The 17,865-nt window shown below is 35.8% G+C and overlaps 1 protein-coding gene and 1 pseudogene across 1 annotated transcript; both read left to right on the top strand.

The window, feature by feature from the left end:
- Positions 1-6,135: 6,135 nt before the first annotated feature.
- On the top strand, positions 6,136-7,439 carry LOC100653614 (olfactory receptor 8K3-like; annotated as a pseudogene).
- Positions 7,440-14,941: 7,502 nt separating this feature from the next.
- On the top strand, positions 14,942-17,114 carry LOC135231929 (olfactory receptor 8K3-like). Its single transcript, XM_064289147.1, has one exon. It carries the CDS (start codon positions 15,153-15,155, stop codon positions 16,098-16,100), a length of 948 nt encoding a protein of 315 aa, XP_064145217.1. The 5' UTR covers positions 14,942-15,152; the 3' UTR covers positions 16,101-17,114.
- Positions 17,115-17,865: the final 751 nt, after the last annotated feature.

The raw sequence follows: 17,865 nt of genomic DNA, 5'->3' as shown, positions 1-17,865 counted from the left end.
GCTCAATCTATGTTTCTATATTGCTGTCTACCAGTCAGTCTTCTAAGAGCTGTAAATACAGTAATAAATAAACCAACAAAAATTGTTGTCTTCCTTATGCAGGAGAGATGCATTACATGCATAATTAAGAAATTATATCGTACAGTGAATGTGTTAGGGGCCAATAGATTTCAAAAGAAAAAGAAGAATAGTGAGTGTGTGTATGCGTGCAGACATGCACACCTTCCGTTTTAGTGGTCGTACTCTGCCCCGAGGTGGCTAATTCTAATTTGAAGAAGGCTCAACAGTGCGGTGGGATGATTTGAAGAACTACTCATTCATCTCAATTTGCTAAAACATCTATTTCCTAAATCCTGAAATCCCTCTCTTTCATCATCAATGCCTTTACTTTCATATTCGAGCCCTTAGAGGCTGTTTACTTTGTTATTATTTTTATAATACTAATAAAAAGAGTACAAAATAAAGTTATTATGTTCAAAAGGATCAGCTCAGCATCTGGTTTTGTTTAAATCAACCCATTTTGTCTACATCAGCGGATATACCAGTTAAGATAAATTTATTGATGTCAGCCACAGAAGTTTCCAGGTTTTTACATTTTTTTTTTTTTTTTCTCTACCAGATTGGTATTGATTCCTAAATTGTTATCCTTATCTCTTTAGAAAACAACCCTGGTGGTATAGTAGTTAAGTGCCACGGCTGCCAACCAAAGGGTCAGCAGTTCAAATCCTCCAGGCGCTCCTTGGAAACTCTGTAGGGCAGCTCTACTCTATCCTATAGGGTCGCTATGAGTCGGAATCGACTCGACGGCACTGGGTTTTTTTGTCTGGGGCTCATCTTTAAAAGATATTTTCTAATTGTTTAAGCGTCCTAGCATAAGAAGTTTATTTTATGATGAGATGGGTTCCTTGCCTTGTTTTTGTTTGGCCGAATTTCCTCAAATTTGGTTAATATGAGTGTGCACTATATTTTGATCAGGATCTATTGTTTGAATTCATCATTTTGATTATTCCGTTTGGAAGAAGCAAAAGGAGATAATCCCAAGGTTTGGACTATGCTGTGTTTCTGGTGAGTGAGGTGCGATATGTAGGTTTTTACATATTTGCCAGGGTTTCCGGACATAGTTACTCTATATTCCCTATGAATTTTCCATCCACATTTTCTTATCTTTATTCTTTAAACCTTCAAAAATTTCTTAATCAGAAAAAATTAAGTAGATTTTAGATACATTAAAGTTGTCTATTAAAAAAAAAGGAAACCCTGGTGACTTAGTGGTTAAGTGCTACAGCTGCTAACCAAAGGGTCCTCAGTTTGAATCCACCAGGTGCTCCTTGGAAACCCTATGGGGCAGTTCTACTCTGTCCTATAGGGTCGCTATGAGTAGGAATAGACTCGACGGCACTGGGTTTTGGTTTTATTATTAAAAAAAAATTCAATCTCAGTTTTAGGTTAGGACCATATGAGGAGGGCATATGATAAATTTCCACCTATGTAGAAAAAAAAAATTTACGTAGAGACTAGATAAATTACATGAGAAAAAAAAAATCGCTGCTAAAGAGGATAAAAAATGGAAATTTAAAATAGTATCGATCTATCCCAAGATCAATTCCAAGTAGCTTGATTGAGTAATTCTATTAAACATTTAGGGAAAACAAAAAATCCAATACTATACAAATTCTTCCAGAAAACTGAAGAGGAGGGTAGGGTATATTGCCATTTTCTATATGAGGATAGCTTTACCCTGATATCAAATACAGTTGAAAACATTAAAAGAAAAGAAAATAACAGAGCATATATGTGAAAAACCTAAAGAATAAAAAGGAGAAATTGAGTCTTGCAATAGGTAAAGACACTAATATACCCAATTAGGTGTTACCCAAGAATGTATGATTGTTTTTTAAATAGCAGTTACTGACATTCACCATAATAACAAATTAGAATGGCAAAGCAATGCCACATAAATACATGTACAAAAAAATTTAAAGCCCCGTATTGTGGTAAAATTTTGACCAAACTAACACTAAAGATAATATTTACAGAAAGTGGAAGTTATCATACAATATCACTATTGTCACACACAAGGAAGACTTTGCAGATCATTCAAAAGCAGTTGCCACAGTACATTAACAGGAAACTGCCAGAAATTCAAGCCATATTCAGAAGAGGACATGGAAAAAGGGATATCATTGCTGATATCAGATGGATCATGGCTGAAAGCAGAGAATACCAGAAAGATGTTTACCTGCATTTTATTGACTATGCAAAGGCATTAGACTGTGTGGATCATAATGAATTACGGATAACACTGCAAAAAGTGGGAATTCTAGAACACTTAATTATTGTGCTCGTCAGGAACTTTTACTTAGACCAAGAGGCAGTCATTTAAACAGAACAAGGGGATACTGCGTGCTTTAAAGTCAAGCAAGGCGTGTGCTAGGGTTGTACCTTTTCACCATATCTATTCAATCTGTATGCCGAGAAATATTCTAAGAAGCTGGACTACATGAAAAAGAACAAGGCGTTAAGATTGCAGGAAGACTCATTAACAAATGCAAAATGCAGATGACACAATTTTGTTTGCTGAAAGTAAAGAGGACTTGAAGTACTTACTGATGAAGATCAAAGACCACAGAGTTCAGTATGCATCAAACTTCAACATAAAGGAAACAAAAAGCTTGAAGCCATCAAGGATTTCATTTTACTTGAATCCAAAATGAAAGCCCATGGAAACAGTAGTAAAGGAATCAAATGATAGTTTCCAATGGGAAAATCTGCTGCAAAAGATCTTTTTAAAGCGTTAAAAAGCAAATAGGTCACTTTAAGGACTAAGGTGTGCCTGGCCCAAGCCATAGTGTTTTCGCTTGGCCCATATGAATGCTAAAGGTGGACAGTGAATAAAGAAGGCCCTCAAACATGGATGGGACTGGACAATGGGTTGGAGAGGGATGCTGGTAAGGAGTGAGCTTCTTGGATTAGGTGGACACTTAAGACTAGGTTGGCATCTCCTGCCTGGAGGGGAGATGAGAGGGTAAAGGGAGTTAGAAGCTGGTGAAATGGACACGAAAAGAGAGAGTGGAGGGAGAGAGCGGGCTGTCTCATTAGGCGGAGAGTAATTGGGAGTATGTAGCAAAGTGTATATAAGTTTTTGTGTGAGAGACTGACTTGATTTGTAAACTTTCACTTAAGGCACAATAAAAATTATATATATAAAAAAAGAAGGCCCAAGAAGAGTTGATGCCTTTGAATACTGGTGTTGATGAAGAATACTGAATATGCAATGGACTGCCAGAAGAAAGGAAAAAAATGTATCTTGGAAGAGGTACAACCAAAATGCTTACTAGAAGCAACAATGGCAAGACTTTTAACTCACAAATTTGGACATTGTATCAGGAGGGACCAGTTCCTGGAGAAGGACATCATGCTTGGTAAAGAAGAGGGTCAGTGAAAAAGAGGAAGACCCTCAACGAAAGGTATTGACACAGTGACTGGAACAATGGGCTCAAGCATAGCAACAATTGTGAGGATGGCACAGGACCTGGCAGTGTTTACTTCTGTTGTACACAGGGTTGCTATGAGTCAGAACCGAATCCATGGCACTTAACAACAACAACAGTTATTATTGCATATCAACTGTCAGTTTGATGAGATTCAGACTTCATAAGTTGGTGAAATCTTCAATTTCCGCATCTTTGAATTAGTATTGGGTGTGTAAATTTTAATAATAGTAGTATTAACTGGTATTCCCTGTAGGCATATGGATATTACCCTATCAGTGACATCATTGTACTTCAGGATAGATCTTGAAATTTTTTTTTTGACGATGAGTGCAAAGCCATTCCTCTTCAACTTGTCATTCCTGGCATAGTATGCCATATGATTGTCCGGTTCAAAACAGACAATATCAGTCCATTTCAGCTCACTTAGACCATTTCATTTTTTAAGATTTCTAATTTCTAACATTCATACTTTGTACATTCCATGTTCTGATTATTATTAGATGTTTGCAGTTGTTACTTCTCTTTTTGAGTCACCCCAATAAAATAGAACATATTAATCTAATAAAATAAAATAAAGAGAAGTCTTAAAGAGACAATTTCCAAAAAAAGGAGGAGTTGGATTGACTAATATCTGTCCCTGCAGTAAATATATATATATATATATATAGAAAAGAACACAAAGAAACAGTATATCATATATATGAAATGTATTAATTTTATTCCATGTAAAAACATTACTGAAATGGGGAAATATCAAGTGGTCTGTCCTAAAAGTAAAATATTTTAATCCAGATCCCTTGATGGGACAAATTGAAAGTTGACTGAGAATAAATGAATAAACATGTCTAAAAGAAACTAACTCCCTGGTGAATTCAAATTGTTTAGAAAATTAACAGACACTGTAGATGTTTTGTTAAGCTTTCAAGTGCTTCAGACATAATTAAAACATTGCTTGGTATCTCCTCAGGGAGAGGCTTAAAGGCCGAGAGAATGCTATAAATCCTTCCCACTAAGCCATGTTAAGAAGTGCATGGGGTGTTAAAACAGATTCGTTACAGGAAAAAGGTAGAATTTTTTTTTTTTTTTGTAGTGCCATGTTTTACTAATAACTGGAATGCTTTAGTGACATTTTTGAGGCTCCAGTTTTCATACCCAGTAACCCAGTGCCGTTGAGTCGATTCCATAGGTGGGAAAATATTAAGAAATTTGATTGAGTTCTTTATATGTTTTGTGTGAGATGAATGTGGATTTCATGTACTCACTTTTATAATATAACGCTATGAAATTTAATTTCTGCATTTGTTTTCTAATAGCCTACACAGAGACTGTTCTGCTCATGGTATTGGTAATAGATATAGGATGGATAGATAAATAGATATGTAGATCAATAAATAGAAAAGTAGATCGATAGATGATGTATAGATTGATTGATTGATTGGTAGATCGGCAGATGCATATACATACTTATGAAGTAGTGATGATCATGATGTTTTAAAGCTACAGTTCTGTTATATCAACCAGTAGGGCTATTCTTGTATTTTAAAACATCTCTGGTATCCTCAGATACATTTTTTAAAGATTGTATGGAAATTTTTCTGTGATATCACATGGCACATAGGAATTTCAATGTTTAATGGGACATAGTTCATGTTCAAAAAGATCCTAAGTAACTTGCAATAATTCACATATATGTCCTAACCAGTACATTTCCTTTTTCTCCTATGCTATTGTGTCATATACTGATTTTTTTGAACTTTTTTTCATAAAAAATAAAGGATTCTTTTTTATAAGAGGGAGTTTATGACATCAATTTTTCATTATTTGTTCAGATTTCCTCATATAGCCTAGGTTTCCTTGTGAGAAAAAAATATATATCTGATTTGTTAGAAAAAGCTTAGAATGTGTCAGTTACAATACAAACGCCCAATTGCAGGAGAAAGCATTTTAAGTAGACCAAAAAAGAAACTAATCTAAAGAATGGCACTGTTAGACGCTTTAGTCATAGAACGGGTGTTATGGACTATGGGGCTGGGGTCAGTTACAAGGATAACATCTTAATGAACCTATTCATCATGAATATGGTAACAAAGAACTTAAAGCACAGTTCAGAAGAATTTACATATAAATACCTTAAAAATCAAAACAATTAACAACAACAAAAAAATTTCAACTAATTACTGTCTACATCCAAAAAAGATAGATGATGATGATAGATAGATAGACAGAAAGACAGACAGATAGACAAATAGTCCCAGGCACACACTATTTTATTTTCAAGTATCATAGACACATTGAAGAACTTAATTCTCATTCATCCTTCCTAACAACCCTGCAAGAAAGTGTTGGAATATGATTTTTCAGGTGGGAATAAATAGGTTCATATAACACGTGTTATTAGCCCAAAGTATCTCTTTGTATATACTACAAATGGAGGTATAGCAGAGGTTGCATCTATATACATAAATCTCTAGGAATGTTTTCATGTATAAAGACAATCCCAATTGTCATCAATCATATATATGTGTATATATATGTATATACACATGTATATACATATATATATCCAAAATCTGTCTAGTACGTTGACTGTTCCAACCTGGACCATCTATAGTCATGAGTTTTCATAATGTAATGTTTTGAAATAGAGAATGCAAAATGTTTAGACACTTTTTTTATGTATATGAAAAAGACAAAAGTTTTAAGCAGAGTACAATAAATATCCATGTACCTTACATGTAAATATTTAACATGTTATTCATTTTTGTTTCATCTATCAATGTTTCAACCAATCTATTTAACACATATATGTGTATACGTGTGTGCAAAATTTGTGGAAGTTGTATATGTATTCAAATATCCTAAAATGAAAACTTTGAATTTACAGTAGACATACTGGCTTTGTATACTAAAAACCTACCAGATGATACTACATAAAAGCTATTGATGATGCTCAAGTCTCTTTCTACAATAGGTTTCTAGATGGACAAGCATAATCTAACAGTGCTGAATGAATTCATTCTGAAGGGAATCGCAGACCGTCCAGAGTTGCAAGCTCCATTGTTCGGGCTGTTCCTCATCATCTACATGATCTCAGTGGTGGGCAACTTGGGCATCATCATCCTCACCAAGATGGACTCCAGGCTACAAACTCCCATGTACTTTTTTCTCAGACACCTGGCTATCACTGATCTTGGTGATTCAACAGCTGTGGGACCCAAAATGCTAGTCAATTTTGTGGTCAATGAAAACACAATCTCCTATTATTTTTGTGCTATACAGCTAGCTTTCTTTATTATGTTTATAAATAGTGAATTTTTTATCCTGTCAGCAATGTCCTATGACCGCTATGTGGCCATCTGTAACCCTCTGCTCTACACAGTCATCATGTCACAGAGGACGTGTTAGGTGTTGGTTTCAATCACCTATCTCTACAGCACATTTGTTTCTCTTCTGATCACCATGAAGATTTTTAATTTATCCTTCTGTGGCTATAGTGTCATCAGGCATTTCTACTGTGACAGTCTCCCCTTGGTATCTTTGCTCTGCTCAAACACACATGAAATCAAGTTGATCATTCTTGCCTTAGCAGCTTTTGATTTGATTTCATCCCTCCTAACAATTCTTGTTTCTTACATACTGATCATTGTAGCCATTCTCAGGATGAACTCAGCTGAGGGCAGACACAAGGCTTTCTCCACCTGTGGATCCCACCTGACTGTGGTGGTAGTGTTCTATGGGACTTTAATCTTCATGTACGTGCAGCCCAAATCCAGTCATTTCTTTGACACTGATAAAGTGGCTTCCATATTTTACACCTTGGTTATTCCCATGTTGAATCCCTTGATCTATAGTTTGAGGAATAAAGATGTAAAATATGCCTTACATAGGACTTTAGGACAATTATGCAATTTATTTTCTCAAAGGTTACTATACTACGATTCATAATTTATGTCATGGGCTTTAAACGTTTTTCTGTGTGCCTCCAAAGGGAATAGCAAGCACAAACGCACAGATTAGCTAAACATACATTTCTACCTTGCCTTCTACCACTCTACTAAGAGCTGTAAGTAGATTAATAAACAGAACAGTAAAAAGTATTGCCTTCCTTGAGCAGGAATGATGCACTATAAGCATAATAATTAAGAAATTTTATAGCATCTTAGAATGTGCTGGGGGTGATAGATTTTTAAAAAATAAAAGAAGATTAGTGAATATATTGTGTAGGACAGTGAAATCGTAGTAGATACAGGACAGGAAGAGTTTCAAGTATCTGGTGTTTTCCTCATCTAGTAGGAAAAAAAATGTATAAAGTATGTGTTTGTGTGTTTATGTATATGACTGCACATGCACACCTTCTGTTTTATTTCTCATTCTCTGCCCTGGGGTGGCTAATTCTGATTGGAAGAAGGCTCAGGGCAGTGGGATGATACGAAATACCCAGCCATCTGAATTTGCTCAAATGTCTGTTCTCTCAACCTTGAAATTCCTCTCTTTGATCATCGGTGCCTTTACTTTCATATGTGAACCCTTAGAACATGATTACTTTGTTACTATTTGTTATTATTATATTGTAATATTAATATAAAGAGTAACAAAATAAAGTTATTATGTTCACGAGGATCATCTCAGTACCTGGTTTTTGTCCAAAGCAGCCCATTTTTTTCTCTGTCAGTGGCTATATCAGTTAAGATAAATTTACTGAGGCCAGCCATAGAAAATTTGGGATGTTTTCTTTTTTTTTTTTTGTCCTGGATTGATATTGCTTCCTGATTGTGTGTTTTGTCTCATAAATTGCTATCCTTATCTCTCCAGAAAGCAATAATTACCCTTGTTTAGAAGTCATTTTCTAATTATATATCCTTGCATAAGAGGTCCGTACAAGGAGGGATATGATATATTTCCATGTATGTAGAGACTAGAAAACACACGGGAAAAATATATTTTATGAAGAGGTAACAAAATGGAAATTTAAATTTAAAATGCACCTCCTTCCCAACCAGTCCAAGTGGTTTGATTGAGAAATTCTTTAAAGTGTTTAGGGGGAAAAAAAATTAGCTATTTCTACACAAACTTTCCACAAAACCTAAGAGAAGGGTATATCTGCATTTTTATATGAGAATAGCTTTACCCTGATATCTAACTCAGACAAAGGCATTAAAAGAAAACAACAGAACACATGTGTGAAAAATCTAAGGGAAAATTTAAGAAATTGAGCCTGGCCATATGTAAGGTAATAGTACACCAAATTAGGTGTGCCCCAGGAATGTATTGTTATTTTACATTAAAATATCAATTAATAACATTCACCATAATTACAAATTAGAAATGGCAAACAATGTCATGTAAATAGATGTAGAGGAAATAGTTTTTAAAATCCCAATAATTGTGATAAAACTTTGACCAAATTAGTATTAAAATGGAGCTTCCTCAAACTGTTAGAGGGTACCCATAAACAACCTACAGCTACGATCATACATGGTTTGAAAGACTGAATACATTCTTAGTAAAACCAGGACCAAAGCAAGTAAACTTACTCTTTCCAAATCTATTCCACATTTTAGTGGATGTTCTAGGAGATACAGTATGTCAATAAAAACATAAATAAATAAATAGAAAGGATCTAGGTTGAAAAAGAAGAGAAAATTTGTTAATAGAGGACTTTTTTAATGTAAAAAAATCTAATAGACTCTACAATACAGTTATAGGACTAAAATGTTAACATTTATTAATAAATTTACTTTCAGCTTATTAGTTTTTTTTTTTTTTTTTTTTTTTAAGGCTGTTTGGATTTTAAGTGGGTTTTCAATGACCCTATAGATACGTTTAGGAATTTCATCAATATAATACCAAATGCAAAATCCATAAGAAGTTTGACCACATGAAATATTAAAACTTCTCCTCTTTAAAAGACATTAGTATAAAAACAAGTTATATTCTGGGACATAACATTTTCAAATAATACAACTCATAAATGATCTGTGTCCATAATATACCCCCGCTGGCCCGTTGCCATCAAGTTGATTCCGACTCATAGCAACCCAATTTAAAAGAGTAGGACTGCCCCACAGGGTTTTTAAGCAGCAGCTGGTGGACTTGAACTGCCAACCATTTGGTTAGTCACCATTTCTTTAACCATAGGACTCCATAATATACACAGGGAGAGGTCTCACAACTCAAAAGCAAAAAAAAAAAAAAAAAAGAAAAGAAACAGTCCACAAAAATTACCATAAAAATGAACATTCACTTATCCAAAGGACACATATAGTTGGTAAATTAAGTACATAAAAACGTTCAGTTCTTTATTCTTCAGTGAATTTCAAGTTAAAACCCTAATGACATGTCTCTATACATCTATTAGAATATCAGCTGTTTGGTAAATGTGTGGAGGAAATGGAGCATTCATAAACTGTTAGTGGAAAATTAAAATAGTGCAAATACTTTAAAAAATGATTTGTTTGAAGCATCAGGGTCTTAAAAATATGAATACAGTACTACCATAAAATTTAGCCATTTTACTCATATCTACCCAAGAGAAATGACACACTTTTCCGTATAAAGAAATATATACAAATGTCCATAACAACTGTATTTGTGATAATCAAAAACTAGAATGAAACCGAATGCTCCTCTCCCTGAGGACGGATAAACAGGGGTCTATTCCCGCAAGTAAACACCACTCGGTAATAAACCACTGAAATATTGTTACACGCAAATATATGGATGAAAAGCACAAATTGATAGATTGGACTTTGTCAAAATTAAAACAACCCACACTTAGACATTTATCCCAGAGGAATGAAAACTTATGTTCATGCAAAAACCCTTATGCAAATGTTCCCAGAAACATTATTTATAAGAGCTAAAAACTGGAAACAACTCAAAATGTCCTTCTGTGGGTGAATGAATGAATCCAGGTTTACTAAATCCATACATGAAATAACACTCAGCAGTAAAAAAGAACAAATTATTGATGTACACAACAGTGGGGATGGACCTCCATGGAATCACGTGAAGCTAAAAAAGTCCATCACAAAAGGTTGGTGTTGTTAACTGCCATTGAGTGACCCCAACTCGTGGCGACCTAATGTAAAACAGAACAAAAAGTTGCCTGGATCTGCGCTGTCCTCACCCTGTAGGACAGAGTAGAACTGCCCCACAGAGTTTCACTATCATTGGAATGTGTGAATCCATTGTCGCAGCCACTATGTCAATCCGTCTCATGAAGTGCTTCCCTTATGCTCGTTGGCCCTCTACTTCACCGGATATGATGTTCGCCTCCAAAAACTGGTCTTTCCTGATGACATGCCTGAAGAAAGAAAGTCAGACAATGTTCTGTTGGAGGCAACAAAATATATACCACTAGAGAATTTTTGTTTTATTAGGTGTCTTCGAGTCGTCTGTGACTCATAGCAGCCTATAGTACAGAGTATAAATGCCCCATAGAGTTGCCTAGGCTGTGATCTCTAATGAGTGTGGATGGCCAGGTCTTTTCTCCCCGAATGGCTTCTGGGTTCAAACAGGCAACCTTTCAGTTAGCAGTGAGTGTTTGAACATTCTACCACAAAAGAGCCTTCCATTAAAGAATAACTCCCCCCTCAAAACAAAAAAAAAAACCAACTGTTGCCGTAGAGTGGATTCCGACTCATAGCGACCCTATAGGGCAGGGTAGAACTGCCCCATAAAGTTTCCAAGAGGTGCCTGGTGGATTTGAGCTGCCGACCCTTCAGTTAGCAGCTGTAGCACTTAACCACTAGGCCACCAAGGTTTCCCTATTAAAGAATAGGCAAAAAAAAAAGAAAAGGCTATATTACAAATATTTACAATGACAAAACGTGGCAAAAAGATTTATAGCACAGTAAACACGTATTCATGGTGAAACATTACACACAAAATATCACACTTGAGGAGGGTGTGTTGATATGGTAGAGTATTATGTCAAGCACAGCAGAACATGTATCAAGGTGAGAAAGATGTTTTGGAATGAGGATTGGAAACAATGAGAAACATAAAATAGTGAAATATGATGGAAAATAAAACAAACAGGCAAAAAAACCTCAATAGACAGATAATGGAAATTAATTATGAAATGAGAAAGAAGGCTCACATTTCTGTTACTGAGGTCAAAAAAAAAAAAAAAACCCTGAAAAAATTAGCAATAACAGCAACAATAGCAACAGCAAACAAGTGACACCTCACATATGCACAATGCATTAATTTTACTGAATTTAAATCTTTTAAATAATGCAATAAGAAAGTGTTTACTACTTCACATTGTCATCCATTTAAAGAGACCACTGCAGAAATGGGGAATATTGATAGTTTTGTTTTATAGATACAATGTATTAATCCTGATCCTTTGGTGGTAAAAACGGAAAGTTAGCAAGGAATAAAATGTAAGAATAGATGAAATAGATAAACACAGGTGTGCATACACACTTCATGAAGAAAACCTTGCTCACTGGTGAATACAAATTTTCCTGGACAATTAACAGACAACCCCAGGTCTTTTGTCAAGCTTTCAAATGCTTCAGGAACCAACAACAAATTGCTTGCCATCTCCTCAGGGAGAATCTCCAAGGCTGAAAAAAAAGGCTTTAAATTGTTCTCACCATGCCATGTTAAGAATCGCATGAGAGAGTCAAGAGAGAGGCTTCATTACAGGTAAAAACATAGACTGTTTCCATATTTTACCCAAATCCAGAAGGTTTCAGTGACACTTACAAGGTCCTACCTTTATTCAATGGCAAATTCATCGCAAAATATCAGGATTTCAGATTCAGTTCTATGTGCATTCTCCCCTCCTTTTTTCTTCAAATTATTTTTTTCAAATATTCTCACTTTGTTTCAGAGACTAAGTGCTCGTAAGCATCTTTGAAACATTGTCATTATACGGCTCAACAAAACACTATATACTTGATATTTGAGAGCTATTTCCCAGCAACGTAAACACATCAAAATATTTATTTCTAATTTATCTATTCAACAATCCTAAAAGGAAGTGGCCATTTTGAAGATGTGGATAAAGAGATTAAATATCTTATTTGATAACCTACAGTGGAGGTATAACAAAGCCTATAGAATTAGTCAGTGCTCAAACATTTCAGGAGGTAGCATATAATCAGGAACTGATAGTACTGAATGAAGAAGTCTAAGCTGCACTCAAGGCATTGGAAAGAACAAGGCTCCAGGAATTGACGAATATTGATTGAGATGTTTCAACAAACAGAGGCAGCCCCGAAAGTGCTCACTTGACTATACCAAGAAATTTGGAAGACAGCTACCTCACCAACCGACTAGAAGAGATCTGTATTTATGGCTATTGCCGAGAAAGGTGATCCAACTGAATGTGGAAATTATAAAACAATATCATTACTATCATATGCAAGCAAAATTTTGCTAAAGATCATTCAAAAATGGCTGAACTGCCAGAAATTCAGGCTGTATTCAGAAGAGGATGTGGAACCAAGGATATCATTGCTGATGTCTGGTTGAAAGCAGAGAATACCAGAAGGATGTTTACCTGTGTTTTATTGACAACGCAAAGGCATCTGACTGTGTGGATCATATTAAATTATGGATAACATTGCTAAGAATGGGAATTCCAGAACACTTCATTGTGCTCATGAGAAACCTGTACATAAATTAAGAGGCAGTTGTTCGGACAGAACAAGGGGCTAGTGACTGGTTTAAAGTGAGGAAAGTGTGTGTCAGGGCTGTATCCTTTCACCATACCTATTCAAACTGTATGCTGAGCAAATAATCCGAGAAGCCAAACTATATGAAAAAGAACAGGGCATCAGGATTGGAGGAAGACTCATTAACAACCTGCATTATGCAGATGACACAACCTTGCTTGCTGAAAATGAAGAGGACTTGAAGCACTTACGAATGAAGATCAAAGACCCCAGCCATCAGTATGGATTGCACCTCAGCATAAAGAAAACAAGAATCCTCACAACTGGACCAATAAGCCACATCATGATAAATGGAGAAAAGTTTGAAGTTGTCAAGGATTTCATATTATTTGGATCCACAATCAACACCCATAGAAGCAGCAGTCAAGAAATCAAAAGATGCATTGCATTGGGTAAATCTGCCTCAAAGGACCTCTTTAAAGTGTGGAAGAGCAAAGATGTCACCTTGAAGACCACAGTATGCCTGACACAAGCCATGGTATTTTCAGTTGCACGATACGCATGTGAAAGCTGGACAATAATTGACACCTTTGAATTGTGGTGTTGGCAAAGAATATTGAATATGCCATGGTCTGTCAAAAGAATGAACAAATCTGTCTTGGAGGCAGTACAACCAGAATGTTCCTTAGAAGCAAGGATGGTGAGACTGTGTCTTACATACTTTGGACATGTTGTCAGAAGGGATCAGTCCCTGGAGAAGGACATCATGCTTGCTAAAGTAGAGGGTCATCGGATAAGAGGAAGGCCCTTAATGAGATGGATTGACAAAGTGACTGTAACAATGGGTTCAAGCATAACAAGAATTGTAAGGATGGCTCAGGACCAGGCAGTGTTTCATTTTGTGGTACATAGGGTCTCTATGAGTCCGAACTGACTTGACGGCACCTAACAACAACAACAACATACGTGCATGTGTCTATCACCGGGGATATTTCCCTGTATAAAGGCAAATAATCCCCTCCAGGATCCAGTAGATTTTCCTTGTGTTCAATACCTGTCAAGTGTACTGTTTCACTCTATCTCCTGTGGTAGAAGGGCTTTCATAGTACTATGTGTTGAAGTAAGGCATATTAAACACTTCCCTATATTTTGGGAATTTTCACTTTAGCATTTCTATAATGTAATTAACATGTGTATTATAATTTTTTAATCTCATTATGTATTTGTCATTATATAAATGACATTAGTAACCATTCATATATGAAACACCTAAAATTTTTAAATTTCTTTATTTTTAATTCATCTATATACTTGTATATGTGTGTGTGTGTGTGTGTGTATTTTTATGCATATCTAAATTTGGAGCCCTGGCGGCACAGTGGTTAAGAGCTCTATGGCTGCTAACCAAAAGGTCAGCAGTTTGAATCTAACAGTTGCTCCTTGGAAGCCCTGTGGTGCAGTTCTACTCCATTCTGTAGGGTCGCTATAAGTTGGAATCCACTCAATGGCAACAGGTTTTTATATTTAAATGTTTATGTATAAGTATGTATGTATCTATATCAGAGTTTCTCAACTTCAGCCCTATTGACATTTTGGGCTGGAAATTTTGTCATTGTGGGGAGTTGCCCAGCACATACTAGAATGTTTAGCAACATCCCGGGCCTCTATGAGATAGTAATAGTACCCTTCTCCTAGTTGGGACATCCAAAATGTCCCAGACATTGACAAATGTTCTTTGGGAGCAAATTTTTTCCCAGTTTATAACCAATTAGCTCTCTCTTTCTCTCCCTTTTTCATCTCTCCCTATCCTTCTTCCTCCACCTCTATCTCTATGTGTTGTTGTTAGGAGCAGGGGAGTCAGTTGTGGGAGATTGGTTTACCTTTAAATACTTACATTGGAAATTTGGATTTTTCTTATTTAGTATGCTGGCTTTGTATACTGAAAATCTACCAGATAATACTGCAAATGAATATGTGACTATGCTGATGTCTCTGTCCAGAATAGGCTTCCTGATGGACCAAGATGGACAAAGACAATCTAACTGTGCTGAATGAATTCATCCTGATGGGAATCACAGACCGCCCTGAGCTGCAGGCTCCATTGTTCGGGCTGTTTCTCATCATCTACGTGATCTCAGTAGTGGGCAACTTGGGCATCATCATCCTCACCAAGATAGACTTCAAACTGCAAACACCCATGTATTTTTTTCTCAGACACCTTGCTATCACTGATCTTGGTTATTCAACAGCTGTGGGACCAAAAATGTTGGTAAATTTTGTTGTGGGTGAGAACACAATCTCCTTTTATTTTTGTGCTACACAGCTGGCTTTCTTTATTGTGTTCATAACTAGTGAACTTTTTATTCTGTCAGCAATGTCATATGACCGCTATGTGGCCATCTGTAACCCTCTGCTCTACACAGTCATCATGTCCCAAAGGACATGTTGGGTGCTGGTGGTAATCCCCTATCTCTACAGCATGATTGTTTCTCTTCTCATCACCATAAAGATATTTGATTTATCCTTCTGTGGTTATAACGTCATCAGTCATTTCTACTGTGACATTCCCCCCTTGTTCTCTTTGCTCTGCTCAAACACACATGAAATTGAATTAATCCTTCTGGTCTTAGTAGCTTTTGATTTGATTTCATCTCTCCTAATAGTTGTTGTTTCTTACCTGCTGGTTCTTGTAGCCATTATCAGAATGAACTCAGCTGAGGGCAGGTACAAGGCCTTCTCCACCTGTGGCTCCCACCTGACAGTGCTGGTAGTGTTCTATGGGACTTTATTCTTTATGTACATTCAGCCCAAGTCCAGTCACTCTTTTGACACTGATACAGTGACTTCCATATTTTATACTCTGGTTATTCCCATGTTGAATCCCTTGATTTATAGCTTGAGGAACAAAGATGTAAAAGATGCCATACTTAAGACATGGGAAAAAATAAGCAATGTATTTTCTAAAGTTTGATGTAACATATGGTTCTTACAAATTACATTATGGACTTCAAACCTTGTCTGTGTTTTTTCCAATGGAAATAGCGAGCACAAATATATTCAACATATGTTCATAAATTGCCTTCTATGTGCCAGTTACTCTTCTAAGTGCTGTAAATGCATTGATTAACAAAACAGAATATTTGCCTTCCTTGAAGGGGAGAGGTGAGGTGGGTCACAAACATAATAATTAGGTAAAATTTATAGCATAGAAGAATATCTTGGGGTCCTATGGAACAGTGGTTAAAGTATTTGGATGCTAACCAAAAGGTCAGTGATTCAAAGCCACCAGTCACTCCATGGGAGAAAGAAGTGGCAGTCATCTTCCATAAAAATTTACTTCCTTGGAAACCCTATGAGACAGTCCTACTCAGTCCTATAGGGTTGCTATGAGATGGAATCTACTTGATGGCAGTAGGTTTAGCTTTATCAGAATATGTTAGAAACCGTGAAATCAGGCAAACAGAGTGGATATGCTGAGTGGGAGTGGGAAAAATTACTACGTACAAAAGTGGAGTTACAAAGATTCTGGTATTTTTTTCAGCTCTTTAATAAACTTTGCAATGTCAGCATGTGTTTTAGTGTTTGTGTGTATGTTTGTGTAAGCCCTTGTCTTCCTTTTTATCCTTCCTATTCTTCTGAGGGGTGTATTAGATCTGGACCAGGTTGCAAGGAGTCTTAGTGTATGTGATGATTTAAAGTACTCAATTATCCGAATTTACTCAAATGTTCCATTCCAGACCTTGGAGCTCCACTCTTTACTGGTTAAAGCCTTTACTTTTACATGGACATCTGTTAACTCAACATACCTTGCAACTTAGCAATCCACAGGGTCAGCTCTGCATCTGACTTTGTTTTAATCAACCAATTTTGCCTATATCAGAATATACATCAATTAAGATAAATTTCTTGATGGCCACCCTAGAGTTTCCTGGTTTTACAATTCTTTCTTCACAGGTTGTTCCTATTAAATAATCATATTTTTTGCTTCATGAGTTGTTATAGTTCCTTATCTATATGACAAAAAAAAATTAAATGTTTATTCAATTATTTTTTGCTGTTTCCGTGGACAACAGGATATTCTATGATGAATTAAGTTTGCTGCCTTCTTTCACAGGTTTGGTATTCCTAAACTTTGGTCAATATTGATTATGCGCTATATTTTTATTCTCCCTGTTGTGAGAAGAAAACAGAGAGTTAATCCCATAGTTTGCAACATGCTGCATTTTCAATTTAAGTAAGGTCTGTTAAGTAGCAAGGATAGAGTTATCTTGCCTTATGGACAGTAGCTGCATGTTATTCCTCAAATTTTTCCATGTATTTTTTTTTCCTTTAAAATTTCTAAGATTTTATTGAAGCTACTAGAGTCTAAATTATTTTCTTGATTCACAGTCATGAAATAAAATCCACTTTGAAGCCAATGAAATTTAAATAAAAATAGTTAATTAGAATCTGAGAAAAAGGTGCATGTTATATTGTCAAGTGAACATAAATATTTTTAAAGGGTGAAGTAATTTGAAGGTTAAGATGGTCATAAGCACTACCAGGTAATAATATTTTACACTTATTGAATGCTATATTATAGTCATTCTTCAGGTTTTAATTAATTTAATCATCACAACAGCTCTGTGAGGTGAGTTCTATTAATATTTTCCTTTTTAGAAGATAAAATGGGGTTTCAGAGAGGGTGCATAAATTATCCAAGTTCAACTCATCAAGGATAAATAAGTGTCCATGTT

Source organism: Loxodonta africana, chromosome 7 (assembly GCF_030014295.1).
Source record: "Loxodonta africana isolate mLoxAfr1 chromosome 7, mLoxAfr1.hap2, whole genome shotgun sequence".
Taxonomy (NCBI): domain Eukaryota; kingdom Metazoa; phylum Chordata; class Mammalia; order Proboscidea; family Elephantidae; genus Loxodonta; species Loxodonta africana.
Note: the sequence above shows the minus strand (reverse complement) of the source record. Positions and strands in the feature narration are given on the sequence as shown.